The sequence below is a fragment of the Dipteris shenzhenensis genome, chromosome 8, assembly GCF_047967505.1.
Source record: "Dipteris shenzhenensis isolate YYH24624 ecotype China chromosome 8, Dip_SZ_1.0, whole genome shotgun sequence".
In the NCBI taxonomy this organism is placed as follows: domain Eukaryota; kingdom Viridiplantae; phylum Streptophyta; class Polypodiopsida; order Gleicheniales; family Dipteridaceae; genus Dipteris; species Dipteris shenzhenensis.
The window spans coordinates 38,677,467-38,697,029 of record NC_141603.1 but is presented as its reverse complement, the minus strand read 5'-3'; the positions used below and the strand labels follow the sequence as shown (position 1 = coordinate 38,697,029).

Genomic DNA, 19,563 nt, shown 5'->3' with positions numbered 1-19,563 from the left:
AATTATCTCTTATAGTTTTACACAGCTCATTCTTAGCTCTTTATTTCAGTCATCTCTCAACTCTCTTATAGGATCTATCGCTCCTAGCTTTCACTCTCTCACTCATGTAGCAATCTTGCATTTTGATGGACAGCACAAGCCTCTCCCTTGCCTTGCAGAAGTGTCCTACATCGTCAGTGTGGACAGCATCAATTGGTCAGTGTTGCCTCTCAGATCTTTGGGTTTGCTCTACATGTCAACAATGAGCTCTTCAAAAGCGCATTCCGTGCTCTCTTGAAGAGTGTTCTTTGTATATCTCAGTTCTCCAAGTATAAAGCAAATTCTTCCCTAATTGGGGGAGAGGGCCCTCTGTGGGTATAGGAACCCAATCGGTTGTCGACTCTACTCTCTCTCTACCCTCATTATCAGATTCAGAGATGCCCAGGCACGTCTAGCTGCCCTCAGGAGGAGAGGGACACTCAGAGACCACCCACAGATTTCCATGGACGAGGATCTGACTCAGATACAGGTTGAGAAGCGCAAGGCGCTCATGCCTCAGAGAGACGCAGCCCGAGCTCAGGGCAAGTGGGCAGTGATCAGGGATGGCAGACTCATCACAGGCACCTTGAGGCGTGCTCCCACAGTGCCTAGGGATGACAGACCAGCAGATATGGCCCCACCTCCACCTCCTGCTCCGACCGCCTGACGGGACAGGGCTCATGGGACACACCACCTGTCAGATAGTCTACGCATCGCTGTATGGAACTGTAATGGTTCTTTTACAGCACAGCCAGGCAATCTACGGGGGGCTTTCTTTGGGAGAGATATCATCTTTTTCACAGAGACACACGAGAGTCCAGAGAGACCTTTGCCACGAGTGACAGGATATACATGGAGATCTGCCTTCAGACAGCACACTCGAACATTTGGAGTGAGAGGATCTGGAGGAGTGGCCATTTTGTACAAAGAGCATCTCGATCGGATCATCACAGTGGAGAGAGCGGATTCACATGCCCGATTCTTGTGGGTACGCATCCACCGCAGAGCCTCTCAGCGAGATCTCTTTATTGCAGTTTGCTACTTCCCCCCGGCGCAGTCATTTTACTCTTCCACTGGACCAGGCCAGTCCATATTTGAGGATCTCTCAGCGGACATTGCAGATTTTTCAGATCGCGGAGAAGTCATCCTCTTAGGAGACTTCAACGCGAGGACCTCAAACAGACAGGCCCTCGCTTATGACTTCATGGAGGATCCGGTCATACTTCCGGCATCTCACAATGATAGCCTCTGTCGGACTTCATCAGACTGCACAGTACAGCCCACAGATCAGGGACGTCAGTTACTGGAGCTCCTCACCTCGCACAGTATGGTCATTTATAACGGCTTGTCCAGGTGGCCACAGTCTTCCATGCCTACATTCTCTTCTGCTTCTGGGCGTGGCACTAGCGTGATCGACTACATCATAGGTCCCCCGACTCTAGTCCCTTCCATCCATAGCCTTACTGTTAGCCCCTTCATGCCCTCTGCCGACCATGCACTCATCCACTTTACTTTGACTCATGTCTCCCGTGACCCACCCCCCCCTCGTCATCACGACCGCCAATCCTATTATGAGGTTCATTTCGACCACCAGTTCGATGATGTATATAGCCAGAACCTCAGCCGCCTACTCCGTCCCCATCTATTAGATGCTCTACCATCCACGCAGGACAGGTGGGAACTTCTACATTCTTCACTCGTTTCTGCCGCCCACATGTCCTTCCCTGCCACGTGTCATTCGTCTAGTCCCCCACCGGTTGGTCTTGTTCCTTGCAACGGTTGGTATGACGAGGAGTGTAAGGAACTCCGCAGGAAACTTCACCTTGAGACCAAGGAGAAGTCTCCCCTCCTTACCGAAACCAAGAGAGACTACAAGTGGTTGGTTAGGCGCAAGAAACGCCAATTTCTAGCCCAGAATGAGGAGGAGCTGAGAAGCTTGCTTTTCAGCTGTGACTCCAAGGAATTCTGGAGAAAATTCCTCCGCTCGAAGTCTCAGAGCCCCCTTACAGATCCACGTGTCTGGTCTGCATATACTCCAGCTCTATACGATGTTCCAGATCAGCCAGCCATCGATTTATCCCATTCCCCTAGGCCAGCTTCATCTATTCTTTTCACACCAGAGAGTATCCGTGCAGCAGTCCACCGATTGAAGAACGGGAGAGCTAAGGATCATGATGGATTGCAAGCGGAGTATGTAATCCATGGGATTGATGCCTTAGATTTTGTTCTTTCCCGTCTCTTCAATGAGTCTGTTTGTACAGGCCTACCACAGTCCTGGTTAGGCAATACCATAGTACCTATCCACAAGTTGGGGGACCCTATGGAGCCGTCGAATTACAGGACCATCATGATCGGCCACGTTATGGCCAAGATCTTTGCATCAGTTTTGGAAAGCCGTATAAATGACCATGCCGAGACGACAGGACTCAGAGCCAGAGGGCAGGCTGGATTTCGTAGGGATCATTCGACACTTGACCACATCCTCACACTTAGGGCACTGGTGGAGGAGGCGAAGTCACGAAGGCAACGGCTTTATTGTTGCTTCGTGGACTTCAGGAAGGCATTTGACACAGTTCCGCGATTCAGATTGTTTCAGAGGATTCGCCAGATGGGCTTTAGTGGAGAGATACAGTGGGCTATCATGGCTTTGTATGAGAGGGTCACTGGTCGGGCTCGGACACGTGAGGGGCTCTCAGAGGAGGTATGCAGCACGATTGGGGTGAAGCAGGGCTGCCCGCTCTCTCCCACTCTCTTTGGATTATATATTGATGAGCTAGAGATGTTTGTACAGATGACAGGTGGTGTGGGCTCTACTCTCTCAGGATCCTCCATTCCTATCCTCCTGTATGCGGACGATGTGGTTCTCATTTCCTCTACTGCTCAGGGCCTCCAGGCACATATTGAGGCACTCCACAGGTTTTTCCAGGACAGGGGGTTGACCGTAAACCTTGGCAAGACCAAGGTTATGGTTTTCAACACCTCTGATCGTATTTACAGCACGGATGAGTTTTACTTCACTTATGACGGACAGCCCATTGAGCTTGTTAGAGAGTACACTTATTTGGGGGCAGTTTTCAGGGGACCGGTCTTCACCATGACATATGCAGCACGAGATAGGATTAGTAAAGGGTATGCTTCGTTGGCTCATCTTGAGCGTCAGTGTTTTCAGTCCCACTTTCAGCATCTCGATACGAAATCCTTGCTTTTTGATACATTGGTGAGACCAGCTCGATGTATGCAGCTCCTTTCTGGGCAGGAGACCTCGGCGCTGCAGATTGGAGACGAGTAGAGAGGTTACAGATCATCATGTTCTCTCGGCTCATTAGGGCCAAGGCTACAGTTCCGCACGAGATCATGCTAGCAGAGTTTGGAGCTACTCCCCTTGCATTGGATGCAGCGTTTCAGTCGGTCATGTATTTGCATAGGGTCAGGGAGTTTGGAGACTCAGCAGCAGGCAGAGCTCGGTTGCCATGGTTAGCACTTGCATCTTCTATGGAGTTGGCACGATCAGGGACCCGATACTGCTGGTACTTCAGACTCACTAGATGGCTCACATCCCTTGGACTAGACATGGATAGACTGCCTCCGTTCCGATACAGCATAGATGCCCCTCATCTCGAGTTGACTCGCCACGAGCTTAGCCAGGTCACGAGAGCAGACTTGCTGCAGCTTCATACGTATCGCACTTGGATTTATCCCACGCAGCTTCCGGTGAAGATGGCCACATATCGTGACCACTTCCTTCGGATCTCAGAGGATGGATTTGTCATCCCACCAGGCTATACAGGTACCCACATGTCCCACTCACTGAGGATTGCCCTCGGCCAGCTTAGAGTCTCTTCGCATCAGCTCGAGATAGAGGCTGGTAGGATGCGACGCATGGAGGATGGACGACGACCAGGCCGAGAGACCAGGATCTGCCCTTGTTGCACCATGGGAGAGGTGGAGTCAGAGGAGCACTTCATTTGCAGATGCCCGCTATATTATGAGATCAGAGGTAGATTCCACTGTCTCTTCACGGATGGCTTTGGACCTCTCTCACGAGTGATGGACTACGAGGATTAGCATTGCCTAGCCCTTTATGTCAGGGAGGCCACTATGCTTCGGCGAGACTACCTCAGAGAGCACAGACCGGAGCGTGATAGAGCCCAGCCTCATAGAGCTCAGGCACACGCCATACCAGAGGACAGAGACCAGGAGGAGCACGAGGACGGCAGAGCCCACACAGGACACATGCCTCCACCATGTGGATGTACATATGAGATGGTTTGTAGACGCCGCAGGATCTTGTTACATAGGGGACGTACTCGCCGCTTCATCTCCAGACGATCCAGGATGATGGCAGCATTTCGGAGGAGACTCACTCATGGAGATCTCGCCCCACCAGCCGCTCACCTCACCTTTGCCCAGATTTGTACTCTCATAGCAGGAGGCAGAGTCGATGGACAGGATTTCCAGTATTATTTTGGTTCTCAGACTCCGTGACACCTGGACTTGTATCTTTGCATTGGCATATTGTGCTCATCCCCCCCATTTTGCACCCGGGGGCGGTTTCCTTGCATCTAGTTTACTCTGTATTTAGGCTCAGATTTGACATTATGTACTTTCACTTGCATTATATTGCGTAGCACTTAGATGATATTCGACGATGCCTCTTCTTTGGGGCACGTTGATTTTGTGCTATCTTGTATGCAGAGTTCTTGATGTCCCATGGGCCCATTTTGGCCTCTAGTGGACAATAATACACTTTCTTTCTTTCTTTCTTTCTTTCTATGGTGGATTGTGCTAATTCCTCTCTAAAGGTTTAAAGAAGGTCTTGCTATGAATTACACGATCAGATTACCGTTGCATGTTACATTGGTATCAGAGCTTCGGTCTGTATCCAGCTTGACTACCGCGAGTGTATGGTTGTGTTGAGATCCAGAAAACACACACAATCAAGCGCCATGGAAGGATCAGGAAAAGGATTCAACATTGAAGACTTTGAAGAGGAGAAAGATTACCAACAAGATACGCTTCCACCAAGTGCTCAAGAAGTGATGGTGAACCTTCTAGAGAAGAATCGGGTCCTCCTACAGCAATTTGAAGAACATTCATCCCAGCTAGAAGAAAGCAGAAGACTGCTGGACCAGACAAAACAACGTCTTGAGGAAAAAGAAGCAGAAAATCAGTTGGAAGGAAGAGGAACCACAGATTTCAAAAAACTGAATGTGGACATTTCTCTCTTGTCACTCCCCGCACCCCTGGTGGCGGAGCTCACTTAACTGATCAAGTCCCATCTGTGCTGTGTGATGCAAAAGATAAATACAGAATTGTTTGTTTTGAAAATTTTAAAGTATGCCCTGGAGCTCTTTGGTTTCCTGACTATTGATGCCTCTGATTGAACAAAACCCAGGTAACATCTGGCATGTCAGTAAACGGGCAGAAAAGGCACAGGGGATTATCGATCCCCGCAGCAGTCAAACAACACAGCGGGTAAGGAACAGAAGAAGGACAACCAGTTCCAAAAGAAAGACGGTCAAGCTTCTGGTGAAAAGGAGTCCAAGCCAAAGATGACTCCGGGTAAGAAAGTTAACGCAAAGTATTATGGGAGGCTATCTTCGACGAGCAAAAGCAGTACCACTAAGAACATTGCTGCTTTCATTACTACCACATCGTTGGGCATGGCAAGAAGGATTGTCCGAAGTGGCTTGCGGAGAAGACTGCGAAAGCACCTACTTTGTCCATCGCCAATGTATTAGCTCTTCCATCCCCGCTTCCATCCTCAGCTACTAATGCCATCTTCCCTACTTTGAACGTTGTTCCCACGGTGGTCTTTCAAGGTAAGAAGGAGGGCATTTTTCATATCAAAAGAAGGCGCTCATTCGAGCGTACTGCACAGCTAACGAGCATCAGTTTATTGTCCTATTCAATATGGGGAGTTCAGAAGATGCCATCTCCCCTCAACTTGCCAAGACAGTAGGGTGCACTTTGGTGCCTCACGAGTTGGCACTGGATAGGTTCACGCCCGGCTTGTCCACACACTTCACGCATAAGGCCATCCGTTTCACTTTTTCAATTCAGAAGGCCATGTTTAAGTGGGATTTTATTCTGACTCCTTTGATGGGGTGCAACATGATCCTTGGGATTCAGTGGTTCCGTGAGCATGTACCAATGCCTGATTGTTGGCGGTAGGATACCTTCACGATTGTGGAAGGTTTTTCTGAGCCCTAAATGATACGCGGTGATCGCAGCATACCAGGGATTCCGTTAATCTCTCATATTCAAGCAGGTCATGCCGCCCGCAAGGGTGGCATGTGTGCGCTTGTCTACGTCCATTGCCAAATCATTGTAGTTCAAGCCACTCCTCCAATGGGGCAAGCAATGGTGGATCTACTCCAAGAGTACCAAGACATCATGTTCCGGATGATCTGCCACCCTAGCTTCCTCCCAACCGACCGGAAGACCATCACACTGATCTACTTCCGGACTCAACACCTCCAAGTAAGTTCCGGTATCAACTTTCCAAGTCTATGGAGGGGCAATTAGAGCAGCAATTGTCTCCATTATTGTGTGTAGGGTTTATTAGACCTTCTTCTTCGCCTTTTGCTGCACCCATTCTAATTGTGGGGCAAAGAAGGATAAGTACGCACGACTATGTGTCGACTATAGAGCACTCAATAAGCTTACGGTAAGCAACAAGCTTCCTATGCACTGCATCGAGGACATCTTGGAAAGACTCAATGGTACAAGATTTTTTTCAAAGATTGACATCCAGAATGGCTACCGTTAAGTCCAGATTTTTGAAGCTGACATCCCAAATACAACTTTTTGAACAGAGCAATCTCATTACGAGTTTGTCATCATGCCCTTTCGTCTGAAGAATGCACCACCAACATTCAACAAGATGATGTCACGGGTATTCACAAAGTATATTGGGAAGTGCTTGTTCATCTTTCTCGATGATATCCTTATCTTTTCCGCTATAGCCAAGCAGCATATTAAGGATGTGCGATGTGCCCTACAGTTATTACGTGATAACCAGCTTACCTAGAGAAGATCCAAGCTATCACAAGTGGGTTGTCCCCACGACGGCTCAAGAGATCCGATCCTTTGTGGGTTTGTGTCAAGCATACAGGTCGCACATGTATGGTTTCTTGACACACGTTGCCCCTCTTACAGATTTACTCAAGGGGGTAAAGACACGCATACAAAAGTGCAAGTCACAACCAAAGCTTTGCAGGCCTTCCATGACTTGCAACAGTTGGCCACAACAGCACCAATTATGAAGGTAGCCTCTTGGGATGATCCATTTCTAGTAATCACAGATGCTAGCAATGTAACCATCAGGGCAGTTTTAAAGCAAGAGGATAGGCCCATGGCATATTACAGCAAAAAGCTTAACAATGCTGAAAAGAACTATTTAGTTTATGATAGAGCTCCTCGGTGTCATCCAAGCATTAAAACATTGGAAGCCTTTCCTCTACGGACGGACTTTCACGGCTAAGACAGATCACCCAAGCCCTTAAGTGGCTTCAGACAATGCCTAGTGCACGATGGAGCGATCGGCAATAACGGTGAAACCATATATTCTAGCAGTTTGGGGGAATGATCGAGTACACTCTCGGCAAAAACAACCCCGTGGCCGATGCTCTCAGTCGGAAAGGTTCCATCCAAACCATTGAGCGAAAATGCCACCTCAACCCTGAAGGAGACTTAGACAAGAAAGGAGATCCTCTCCAAACTCTAAAAAAAGTAACTCTCTTGGTAGTGACTGCTCTAGAGGATCCCTGCATGCTCACCCAGATGGCCATCAGAGTGTGTATTGTGTTGGTACAAATACTGGCTGTAGCCTGGGAAGGGTAAACCTGGGTACCCTCCATCACCTCTGTACACCTGGCTCTCCAAATATGCCAAGGTGCAATGCTAGCCAGAATCTCCCATCATGTGTCTACTGAGGCATGAGCAAGTCTGAAAGGAGTGAAGGGAACAAGACTCCACTGAGTGCTGCCGTACAATGAGAGCTGGATCTAGATCATGTCCCTCGAAAAACACCTGAGGGCTAGTAAGAGATAACCATGCTACCGAACCCCAGGTCATATAGAAATGTGCAGTATGAAAGATACTGAAAATCCTAGCAACACCTTTTCAGATCATCCTCGCCTGTCTGCACTCCCAAAGGCAATGTTGTACTGACTCAACTGCAAAGTGACAATGAGGACAAGTAGGGTCAACCCCAAACCTAGATCTCCATAGGTTCACTGCAATCCCTCCATGAATAGAAAGCCAAAAGAAAAAAGTGATCTTTCTATTCCTGAGGGATTTCTAGAGCCTACGCCAAAAGTTTTTCCGCACATCTGTGCGGAAATCTGAAAATTGTCCCAATGAGGGGTTCTGGAGGGCCTCCAACCTCTATTGTTGAGCTGAAAACTCTGGGCATTTTTGACTGTATGACAAAAGAAGGGGATGCTCTTCTCTCGGTGCCCCTATAAGAAAAGATTATGTGTACTCAAAGAAAAACTTCTTCACGATGCCCATGACTCCCTTACCGGTGGTCACAGAGGTATCAACGGGAATTTGGATAAGTTAGAGCGCTATTTCTATTGGCCAAAGATGAGGAAGGATGTATACGGCTATGTTCAGAATTGTCAGATATGCCAAAAGGTCAAGGCTTCCCACAAGAAAGTGGCAGGATTACTTATGCCATTGCCAATTCCCAACGACGGTCCTTTTCAGGACATAGGTATGGATTTTGTGGGGTCACTTCAGCATCCGCAGGTACGCGTAATACTCAATGTCTTACTATTGTTTGTCGCTTTAGTAAATATTGTATGCTTATTCCCTGCAAACAGATGGCCAACACTGAAGATGTAACTCGTTTGTTTATCAAGTATCGGTATCCCATTGGAGGGTTGCCAAAGACCATCACATCCGACAGGGACTCCAAGTTTACATCTAACTTTTGAGGAGCCTTGTTTGATAATTTTGGTACTAAGCTGCAGATCTAGTGCTTTCCATGTGCAATCGAGCGGCGAGACAGAAAAGTATAATGGTATGGCATTTGATATTTTGAAATCATATTGTCATGATGTTTAGGGGAAATGGGAGCAGTTTCTTCCACTTGTGCAAGCCATTCTGAACGATACCTATTCTGAATGATACCTATTCTTCGAGTATTGGTCGCACACCTTATCAAGCGGCGTTTCGACGGCGTTTTACCTCACTCCTCCCTTGGATGGTGTCTCCATCTCTTGAAGCCAACAAAACGACCAAATCCATGGCAAAGATTACGGAGTCCATGAAAAACCGCATCGCCAAAGCTGAAGCATCGTATACGTGCCACACTAACAAATCCAGACGAAATGTCGAGTATAAAGAGGATCAATGGGTGTATTTATGCATTATCAAGCAACGATTAAAGCAGGTGGGCAAGCGATGTCCTAAGCTGTCCTTCAAAAGCTTCGGACCATTCCCTATTATTCAAAAGATCAATATTCAAAAGATCAACGATGTCTCAATGAAGTTACGCCTTCTAGACAATTGGACTATGCACAATGTGTTTCATGTAGCTTGGTTGAAGCCATATTTTGGACCTCCTTTTTCAAAGATTTTCGACGAGCAACAACCTGAAGTTCTTGATGAAGCCAAAGTTTTGCAGCCCGAACAGATCCTTCTTCATAAATTCAAGCATGGGTCAGGATGCAAGATCTAGGAGTTTTACACCAAGTTCCCTGATCGAGGTACCCATGAAGCAGTGTGGTTGGACAAAGATATTTCTAGGAGTTTCCCCAGATATTGGTAGACTACTTGGAAGCATTGAACCTACCACCAAGTTAAGGAGGGAATGTCACATGCACCCCTACACTTGGGTGCAAAGTGACACACTTGCTACATCGACAAGTGCGTAATAGTTTCCTAATAGGAGATTTTGTCATATGCTGTGGCCCCTTTGTGAGCCCTTGTCCAAGGACAGTCAGGCACAAGCTACGTAAGTCAGTCTCTCAGCCTTAGGTCAAGTCAGAAGATCAGTCCGGTCCTTGTTCACTACTACCCACTGCAGAACCGTAGGGTAGTGTTTCCGTCTTAGGTTTAGGTCCAGCTAGGAACCCTTTTGGCCCCCATCAGGGCTGGAACAAGTGAAGAGAATGGCAGGGGAAGGGCTGCTTTTATAGGCTACTGTGCAAGCCAGCCAGTCCCAAAAGCGCTATAAATAGGGGGCCTTCAGGCCCTCTTTCCTCATTCAGTTCCCCCCCTCCTTCAGCCTCCTACAGCCCCTTCTCAGCTCCCTCTCAACAGCCTGACACGCACCCCCAGTGGCCCTCTGACCAGCCTCAGCCTTTCGCATCAGTGAAGGTGTTCACGCAGCGCATCAAACGGGGAGTCGGGACAGCAAATGGAGTACGGTTTGGGGTCTGTTTCGGCAGCTCTTTTCAGTTCTCTCTTACAGTTTTACACAGCTCATTCTCAGCTCTTTATTTCAGTCATCTCTCAGCTCTCTTATAGGATCAATCACTCCTAGCTTTCACTCTCTTACTCATGCAGTAACCCTGCATTCCGGTGGACAGCACAAGCCTCTCCCCTGCTTTTCATAAGCGTCCTACATCGTCAGTGTGGACAGCATCAAGGTCTCGGTATTGGTCGGTGTTGCCTCTTAGGTCTTTGGGTCTTCTCTACATGTGCAAAGTGAGCTCTTCAGAAGCGCGTTCTGTGCTCTCTCGAAGAGTGTTCTTTGTATTTCTCGGTTCTCCAAGTATAAAGCAAATTCTCCCCTGATTGGGGGAGGGGGCCCTTTGTGGGTACAGGGACCCAATCGGTTGTCAAATCTACTCTATCTCTACCCTCATCTCCTTTATCTCTCTATGGTGGATTGCGCTAATTCAAACTGTGTATGTTCAAATTATTCCAGATATCCACATTAAATGACAAGATGCTTCTTGGTAGAAAAAACAAGATAGTTCTGAATATTGTTTACGGAAAACTGATTATATTGGCTTGTCATGTTTGAGAAACGAGTTTTATGTATGACTGCAAGTACTTATAAGTTTCCTGCCATCTGTCTTTGATCAGCGCCAAGACTCTGGAGTTCTTAATAGACGGATATCAAGATTCTACTTGGTTGATTTAGCGGGGTCTGAACGTCAAAAGCAGACTGAAGCTGCAGGTCTGCGCCTCAAAGAATCTGGAAGCATCAATAGATCACTATCTGCCTTGGGTAATGTAATTAAGGTGGTATTTCATTACCATGGAAACTCATATAATATTGGGATATGCCTGAACTTTTTTTTGGAAATCAATAGAAAGGTAAAGGGTGAAGCAAGGTTACAGAATCCCAGGTTTTTCAATAAGGCCCTACAAATGTTTGTGATGTGGAAGCTCATTGATGTCCCCTCGTCTGCTCCCCTCTCTTCATTTTTTACTTAACCTTTTCCCTTGCTTCACCCTTCATATCCAGTCTCCTACACTAAAATTTTCAAATCTATGAGGCTCTCTCCTTCTTGCACAGTTTTTTGGACTGGATGAGGCGTCCTAGCAACCCCCCATAGCCCCGTTCTTCCTATTTTCTTCAACTAGTCTCTCTATGAAAGCCCCATCCTGCACCTGACACAATTACTCGCATGTACAAGAATTCTCGCTGCCCCTAGACTAGGGTTTTCAACCATGGACCTAGTGACAATGACATCAGTTAGTACTCTAGATGTCACTGAAGGAGTCATCTTATGGTGCACAAAGATGAGGCAAACAGCCACATGGACTTGACAGCATCCAAACAACCTCACCAATTTTTCAACAAAGGGATAGTGACTTACTTGTCCTTCTAGGAACCAATTCAATGTGCTTTAAAATAAGTCAAAGAGCCTTTCCAACCAGACAGCATGCAAACCCTACTCAAGACAGATTGTTATACATCTTTGGTGGTGTCTCCCATAGATTTGCAAAAGGCACTTGTGGGTTTGAATCATCCTCCAACATCTATTTCCATTAAAGGGTACCAACAAGAAATGAAACGTAAGTGTTGGTGACCACGGGGCTGTGTAACCTTATTTCATTTAGTCAGTTGTGGAAACCCCCACCTCTCTCTCTCTCTCTCTCTCTCATTTAGTCCATCACGAGTGATGGACTACGAGGATCAGCATTGCCTAGCTCTTTATGTCAGGGAGGTCACTATGCTTCGACGAGACTACCTCAGAGTCCATCAGCACAGACCGGAGCGTGATAGAGCCCAGCCTGATAGAGCTCAGGCACACGCTATACCAGAGGACAGAGACTAGGAGGAGCACGAGGAGGTCAGAGCTCACACAGGACACATGCCTCCACCCTGTGGATGTACATATGAGATGGTTTGTAGACGCCGCAGGATCTTGTTACATAGGGGACGTACTCGTCGCTTCATCTCCAGACGATCCAGGATGATGGCAGCTTTTCGGAGGAGACTTACTCATGGAGATCTCGCCCCACCAGCCGCTCACCTCACCTTTGCTCAGATTTGTACTCTCATAGCAGGAGGCAGAGTCGATGGACAGGATTTCCAGTATTATTTTGGTTCTCAGACTCCGTGACACCTGGACTTGTATCTTTGCATTGGCATATTGTACTCATCCCCCCATTTTGCACCTAGGGGCGGTTTCCTTGCATCTAGTTTACTTTGTATTTAGGCTCAGATTTGACATTATGTACTTTCACTTGCATTGTATTGCGTAGCACTTAGATGATATTCGACGATGCCTCTTCTTTGTGGCACGTTGATTTTGTGCTATCTTGTATGCAGAGTTCTTGATGTCCCATGGGCCCATTTTGGCCTTTAGTGGACAATAATACACTTTCTTTCTTTCTCTCTCTCTCTCTCTCTCTCTCTCTCTCTCTCTCTCTCTCTCTCTCTTTCAATAAGTGCTTCAATCGGAGCGGTCTTGGAGTGGACGGTGGTCCATAAGAGCTCCACATCGACGGGATATACTACAGCCTCAGCTATAACTATAGCTACATTTACATCGACGGGATGTACTTCAGTTCCAGCTACATCTACATCGACGGGGTCTACTTCAACCACTGCCTACTACATCTACAGTTACACCCACAACAGGTGGTCTATCATTGACCTCTCTTTCCTCTTTAGTCTCACTGATTCTCTATCCGATTCATCATTTGTGTCACCCTCACCAGAGGCGACACACATAGGTTCACATTACTCAACTTTCTTCTCACCCCTCCCTCTTAGTCAGCCATCTCTCCCACATCCTACCGGGATCATCTCATCTGTGCCTCAGCTATCCCTCTCGCACCCTAGTGGGATCCTCTCATCCATGCCTCAGCCATCGTCATTTCTTAACCAACTCAATCACCGCCTACCATCCTGCCCCACCCTCCTACTTTTGTACCCCAACCTTTTTAGTTTCAGCTAGGGCGGGGACTAGTTGACCCACCAGACACATGGGGGGCACTAATCATAGAGGTACCTTGTATACAAGCACGAGAGGTGGAGTTAACTCGCTTTGCATAGGAGCAGCCCGCTACTCCCCGGAGATAGCTCGTGTTATACAAGATCAAGCCAGCTTTATTCAAGAGCAGGCTGGCCTTATCCAGCTGGCCTTATCCAAAGGCTCAAACAGGACATTTTGCAGCTTCAGGAGTTCGCTTCCATCTGTACAGTCCCAAGGAGTACTCTAGTTGTTGAGGCACAGATTGCGAGCATGCAATTGGTCATTGAGGAGACATCTAGATGGGTGGATGTGGACAAATGGGAACAATTTTGGCAACAATTTTGGCCACTCTCATGGAGCAGCAATAGAGAGTCTGTAAGGGTCTCAACATCAGGGTTTGTGGCATCTCATGCATCGAGAGTACACCAATGAGTGATGCGGTTAGAGTTGTGGCCACTACTTTACAAGAGAGTCTTAGGCAGAGTCCGGACAGGATCTAGATAGACATATGAGATTTTGAGTACTATTGGGGTCAAACAAGAGTGTCCTCTATCACCCACTTTGTTTGGCCTCTACATCGATGAGCTTGAGACAGTCATGCAGACACCAGAGGGGCTTGGATGCTCTCTTGTTGTCACTCTGATTCAGATTTGCTTTATGCAGCTGATGTGGGACTCCTATCGTCCTTAGCAGAGGGCCTCTAGAGGCACTTAGATGCACTACAATCTTTCTATGAGTCGTATGATGTGAAGGTCAACCTTGGTAAAACCAAGGTCATGATCTTCAATACATCTCGAGTCACAATGCATCCATAGAAATTTACTTTTAACGAGTCACCAGCCGAGATTGTTTAATTATACACCTACTTAGGGGTTATCTTTTTCGGACCTATTTTCGCCATGAGACCGGCGATGCAGACTCGTCTGAGTAGAGGATATGCTTCGTTGGCCAGGTTGGAGAGGCTATCCTTCTGTTCAAATTTTTAGGACCCTCGGACCAAAGGCCTACTCTTTGACTCCTTGGTTTGACGAACGGGGATGTATGGCAGCCCTTGTTGGGGGCTGGACCTGTCAGATACTAAGTGGGCTCATGTGGAGTGACTACAGATTCTTATGCTATGATGGAAGATTTGCGGTAAGTTGTCAATTCCTCACCATATCATCCAGGCTGTGTTTGGATCTTCAGCATTGCAGCTCGATGCAACATTTCAAGTCATCACCTACTTATATCGATTCAAGGCATACGGAGGTCACACCTCTAGACGCAACAGTTTACCATGGTTAGCATGTCCTCTTCCATGGCACTATCAGCGGCGGTAGGTGACTAGAGATGTTGGTTTGCACACACAGTGAGATGGTTTGAGCGTTTAGGGCTACATATAGATAGACTTCCTCCCTTTCACGTAAGCATTGATGCACCGTTTTTCCCACTCCGGTATCATGAGGTCAGCGATGCCATACGTGAGGATCTTCTGTAGCTACACACATTCTGGACCTAGTTGGAACCGAATGAGCTCCTAGTGAAGCCCAGCTTCTACTAAGATCATTGCCTACATATCTCGGATGAGGGGTTTATTGACCCTCCAGGATATACACATATTCATTACTCCATTCACTGAGGATCTCCATTGGGTAGTTTCTCATAGAATCTGTATTGAGAGTGGTTGGGAAGAGGGTCTACCCAGGGAGAGATGCATATGCACTCTGTTTAGTCTGTAGGAGGTTGAGTCAGAGAAACATTTCATCTTTAGATGCCCAATTTACTACGAGATTAAAGGGCGATTCTATTGTCTATTCAAAGATAGCTCCAAGTTGTTATCCGATTTCTCTCTTTTCTAGATCAGAGCTGCCTGGCCGCAATTCATTCATGGGGTAGACAAAGATTGTGACCGCCTACTTCGATCTCAAGACAAGAGGAGCGTACCCTGGTAGACTCTTCTTAGAGCAAGATCATAAAGTTCTTCCAGTCGGACCACACAGACTCCCCCCCTATAGGCCCTAGGCATGATCGAGACCCAGAGCCAATTACACAGCAGCTCAGGTAGAGGGTTGATGCACAAACTATGCTTGGTCCATGTTCAGAGTGGGAGCGTGACCGACAAGGGTGAATGTCGCTCTTGTTAGACGCCAGAGCTGTGACCAGGAGATAGCGCAAGATTGCATCCACAGGCAGCCGACAACACTTGATTTCATGCTATCGCTCCCTCACTTCTGATGAGGCGGGGACCACAGTGACCTTGGAGCATACTTCACTTTGTATTATGATGACTGTCACTCTGACGATGATGTTGATGATAATGATGTTGTAGATGAGTACTATTTTGATATGACTATGTAGCATGTAGTTTTTTGCTTTTTGTATGGGTGTGGATGCTCAATTAGTAGCTCCACCCTTTCAGCTGGCTTGTATTAGGTTTCTCACAGTCTCATAGATCCATCGGTCTTCCGAAGACTTTCATAAACTCTCTCTCTCTCTCTCTCTCTCTCTCTCTCTCTCTCTCTCTCTCAAATATCATGAGGTCAACCAAGTCATCTGAGAGGACCTTTTACAGCGACACACATTTAGAATATGATTGGCACCGAGTGCGCTCCTAGTAAAGCTCAACTTCTCTACAGGGATCATTGCTTATGCATCTTTGGGGAGGGCTTCATTGATCCACCAGGGCATACCTAGATCCACCTCCTATATTCACTAAGGGTCTCGATTGGACAATTCCATGTTTCATCACACCCACTCCACATTTGAGAGTGGACTAGCGGAGGGGGTACCTAGGTAGAGTCACATCTGTACCTTGTCTAATTGACATGAGATCAAGTCAGAGGAGCACTTCGTCTTGAGTGCCCTGTATACTATGAGATCTGAGGCCATTGTCTCACTGTCTCTTTAGGGATGGTTTCGGGTCCCTGTCTGAATTCCTCTCCTACCCAGATTAGGGATGCCTGGCCACCTTCATCCATGAGGCAGTTAAGCATAGAGAGCATCTCTTCAGATTGCAGAGACAGGGGCAGAGCACACTGTGAGACTCATCTCACAGTATGCTTATGGAGTTCTTCCAATGAGATCACACAAACCATCAAACTATGGGTGTTCAATGAGATAGGGATCTAGAGCTAGCAACACGACACACTCAACAAAGGATGGGCACACAGATCATGCTTGGTGACATCCCATTCATGTTCAGGATCGGGGCACGACCAATAGGGGCTATTGTGGCCCTTGTCAAATGCAGAGCCATTGCCCATCATCAAGGCCACCATGATATCCTACACCTTTTTGGATCCCCATTCATATATCCGATGTATGTGATCAAACTTGATATTGGATTTGATATGATGATGATTATGACAATGATGATGATGCTATGACTATGTAGTACTTAGCACTTAGCATGGGTGATGATGCTCGTTTAGTAGCTCCACCCTTTCCGCTTATTGTATCAAGTTTCTCTCAGTCTCATAGACCCACCAGCCTTCTGTAGACTTTGATAAACTTTATTTCTTTCTCTCTCTCCCTCATTCATAAGCCCAACTGTTTACAGCAAAGTTACCAGATATGTAAGGTGGAAATTGTCAAAGTCAAAGTTTTTGGGATATCATGAATGTGCAAAACTATGTACATTATGCTGACAAGGGACTGTATGAAAGACACATGGCAGAAGCAGACACTGGGCAATGCTATGGTCTCCTATTATTGGAACTTGGGAAGAGAGGAGAGCTTCATCACAGAGGTGAGTGAAAACACATGAGATATTTAAATGGGTGTTCTATTCATTGTGAGAGGGAAGTCTCTCTTTTATAGAAATGGAGAGAGGGTGGCCTAAATCAATGGCAACTCTCCTACATCAAAGGAGATAGCTCCTAAATCATAGGAACTCCACAATCATAGGCACCACCCCATGTGGGGGCCTTTGCATTACATCATCACCTGTGTCATGGTCTATGGCACTAAGTGTGCCTCTTCTACACACACACACTTTTTTTTTGTGAGAAGAAATATTTTATTGCTGTAAAATAATTACATTCATAGTTACTTCAAAGTGGAGTAACTACTACTCAACTGAAAATCTCAATATAAGCTGTATATACATCATGATCAATCAAATGAGTCTGGCAGCAATCATAGAATGATTGTTGCAGAGATCGTTTGAAAAAAACAAAAGATGAAAAAAGAGGATCACCAAAGACTCTTGATTTCTGTCCATCCATAGAGTCCACAGTGCCCAATAGCGCACACCCTGTCTAGGTGGATGAACTCCAAACAACCAGAAGAACCTGTCAAAAGTAACAGTAGGAAACCTCGCTCGAAGCCTCTATCGGATGAGAGTGAGGAAATGCTGAGGACAAAGCTCGATGGCATCAACTATCCTATGTGGTCGTACATGATGTGCCATGTCGTCACAAGTGTGTAGACAGTGCCAGAAGATGTGAAGCACAGATTCAGCAGAATGTAGACAGCTGTGGCAAATAGCCGGAGCAATATGTCTATGCGCGAGTAACTGCCCAGATGGAAAAATGCCAAGTATGACTCGCCAAAGGAAAAGTTGTTGCCTAAGAGGGACTTTATAATGCCAAAGGAGACGTAGCCGCTTTCTCCACCACTGTAGTGGGCGATCCATATGCCAAACAGAATTTGCTCTGTCAAAAATCCAAGGCGGAAATAATAACACTTTATAGAGAGAGGGCACCGTGATATGTGAAAGCTTCAAAGGACGGGCTGAAGAGGAAGAAGAATGTAGAGTCCAATCCTCAAGCCTATTCTGAAGTTCCAAACGAGGTACCGGCAAGAACGGTTGGAGCATTTGTGAAATTTGATGCTAGAAAGGACGATAATGAGCTCCCAAACCATATTTGCTAGCAACCATAGAAAAAGATAAAAGAGTGCCATCATCCTGAAGTACATCCGCCACAGAAGAAACGCCTTTGAAAGAGAGAAAATAAGAATGCCTGGGTTCTTGTATGGCCAAAGGAGGGTGGAATTCTTTGGACCAATAAATAGCCCTCAAAGAATTTCTCGACACAGAATCCCTGCCATGCCATTCCAAGTGAGATAAAAATATGCTTCCAATCAAGAAGCAAACGAGAGACAAAAGGACAGCCTCTAATCTTGCCTTGAATAGAGCCAAATAGGAAATCCCACTGTGTAGGCTGCCAATGCCCAAAAGCAGAAGTATCAATTTGCAATAAAAGAGAGCGGATCATGAAAGCCCAAGGCTGATCCCCTTGCATAAACTGCAACATCATTTTCCCCTTGTGTGCAAGTATATGCATTTGAATATTGAGTATGTTCAGTCCCCAATGCATCTTTGGAGAGCAAAGACGATGCATAGATAGTAATCTGAGACTTTTCTTGCCATTTTTTGAACACTAGAAAATTTCCATGATAGCAGACATAAAGGAAACCAGATTTGCCTTAGTGAACATGATGAGATGTAGATAGAATTGTATGTATGCTATCAGAATGGATTGCGTTATTCGCAAACGAACATGTAATGGCCAAGTTGCAAGCTTTCAATATTCAAGTTTTGCCCTCAACTTTGTAAGCACCCAATCAGTTTGTTGAGAACGAGTGAGCCCCCAACCTATAGGATGGCCAAGATGTCGAATCAATTGAGAAGTTGGAACAATTTCCCAAGGCCACAAAAGACTATGCCAGTCTTTAGCATGCAACGGCAATAATTTTGATTTTTGAAAATTGACACGAAGACTAGCAGCCAAACCGTATGTAGAAAGAGCCTACATAATCATGGAGAGATCGCTCCGAGTATTTTTCGGAGTAAAGAAAGAATCATCACCATATGCTTGAGCGATCATGCTATGGCTACCAGGAATTTCCAATCCGTGCAACATGCCAGTGTCCAAAAGGTGGTCCATATATTGAAGCATTAGATGAGTGGCTATGGCAAAAAGTAAAGCACTGAGGGGACATCCTTGCCGAAGAGAACAACCAAGAGTCCAGGTTGTAGAAATATCCCCTGAAAGAATGCAGGCAGCTTTACTATCTTGATATAGCCAATTGATAACCTGCTGCATTTTTGTGCCAAATCCCAATGCCTGCATAGTTGATGAAATAAAGTCCCACTTAACAGTATCAAAGGCTTTGGCAATATCAACTTGTAATAGCAAAACATCCTGCTGCATATATTTTGCATATT

General features: G+C 46.4%; 1 protein-coding gene across 1 annotated transcript in view; it reads left to right on the top strand.

Moving 5' to 3' along the window:
* Positions 1-19,563, top strand: part of LOC147899476 (uncharacterized) — a 249,471-nt gene that overhangs the window by 91,200 nt on the left and 138,708 nt on the right. The window contains exon 8 of the mRNA XM_087377736.1: positions 11,065-11,223. Within this exon, the coding sequence (XP_087233862.1) occupies positions 11,065-11,223 (159 nt within the window). The remainder of the gene's footprint in view (positions 1-11,064; positions 11,224-19,563) is intronic.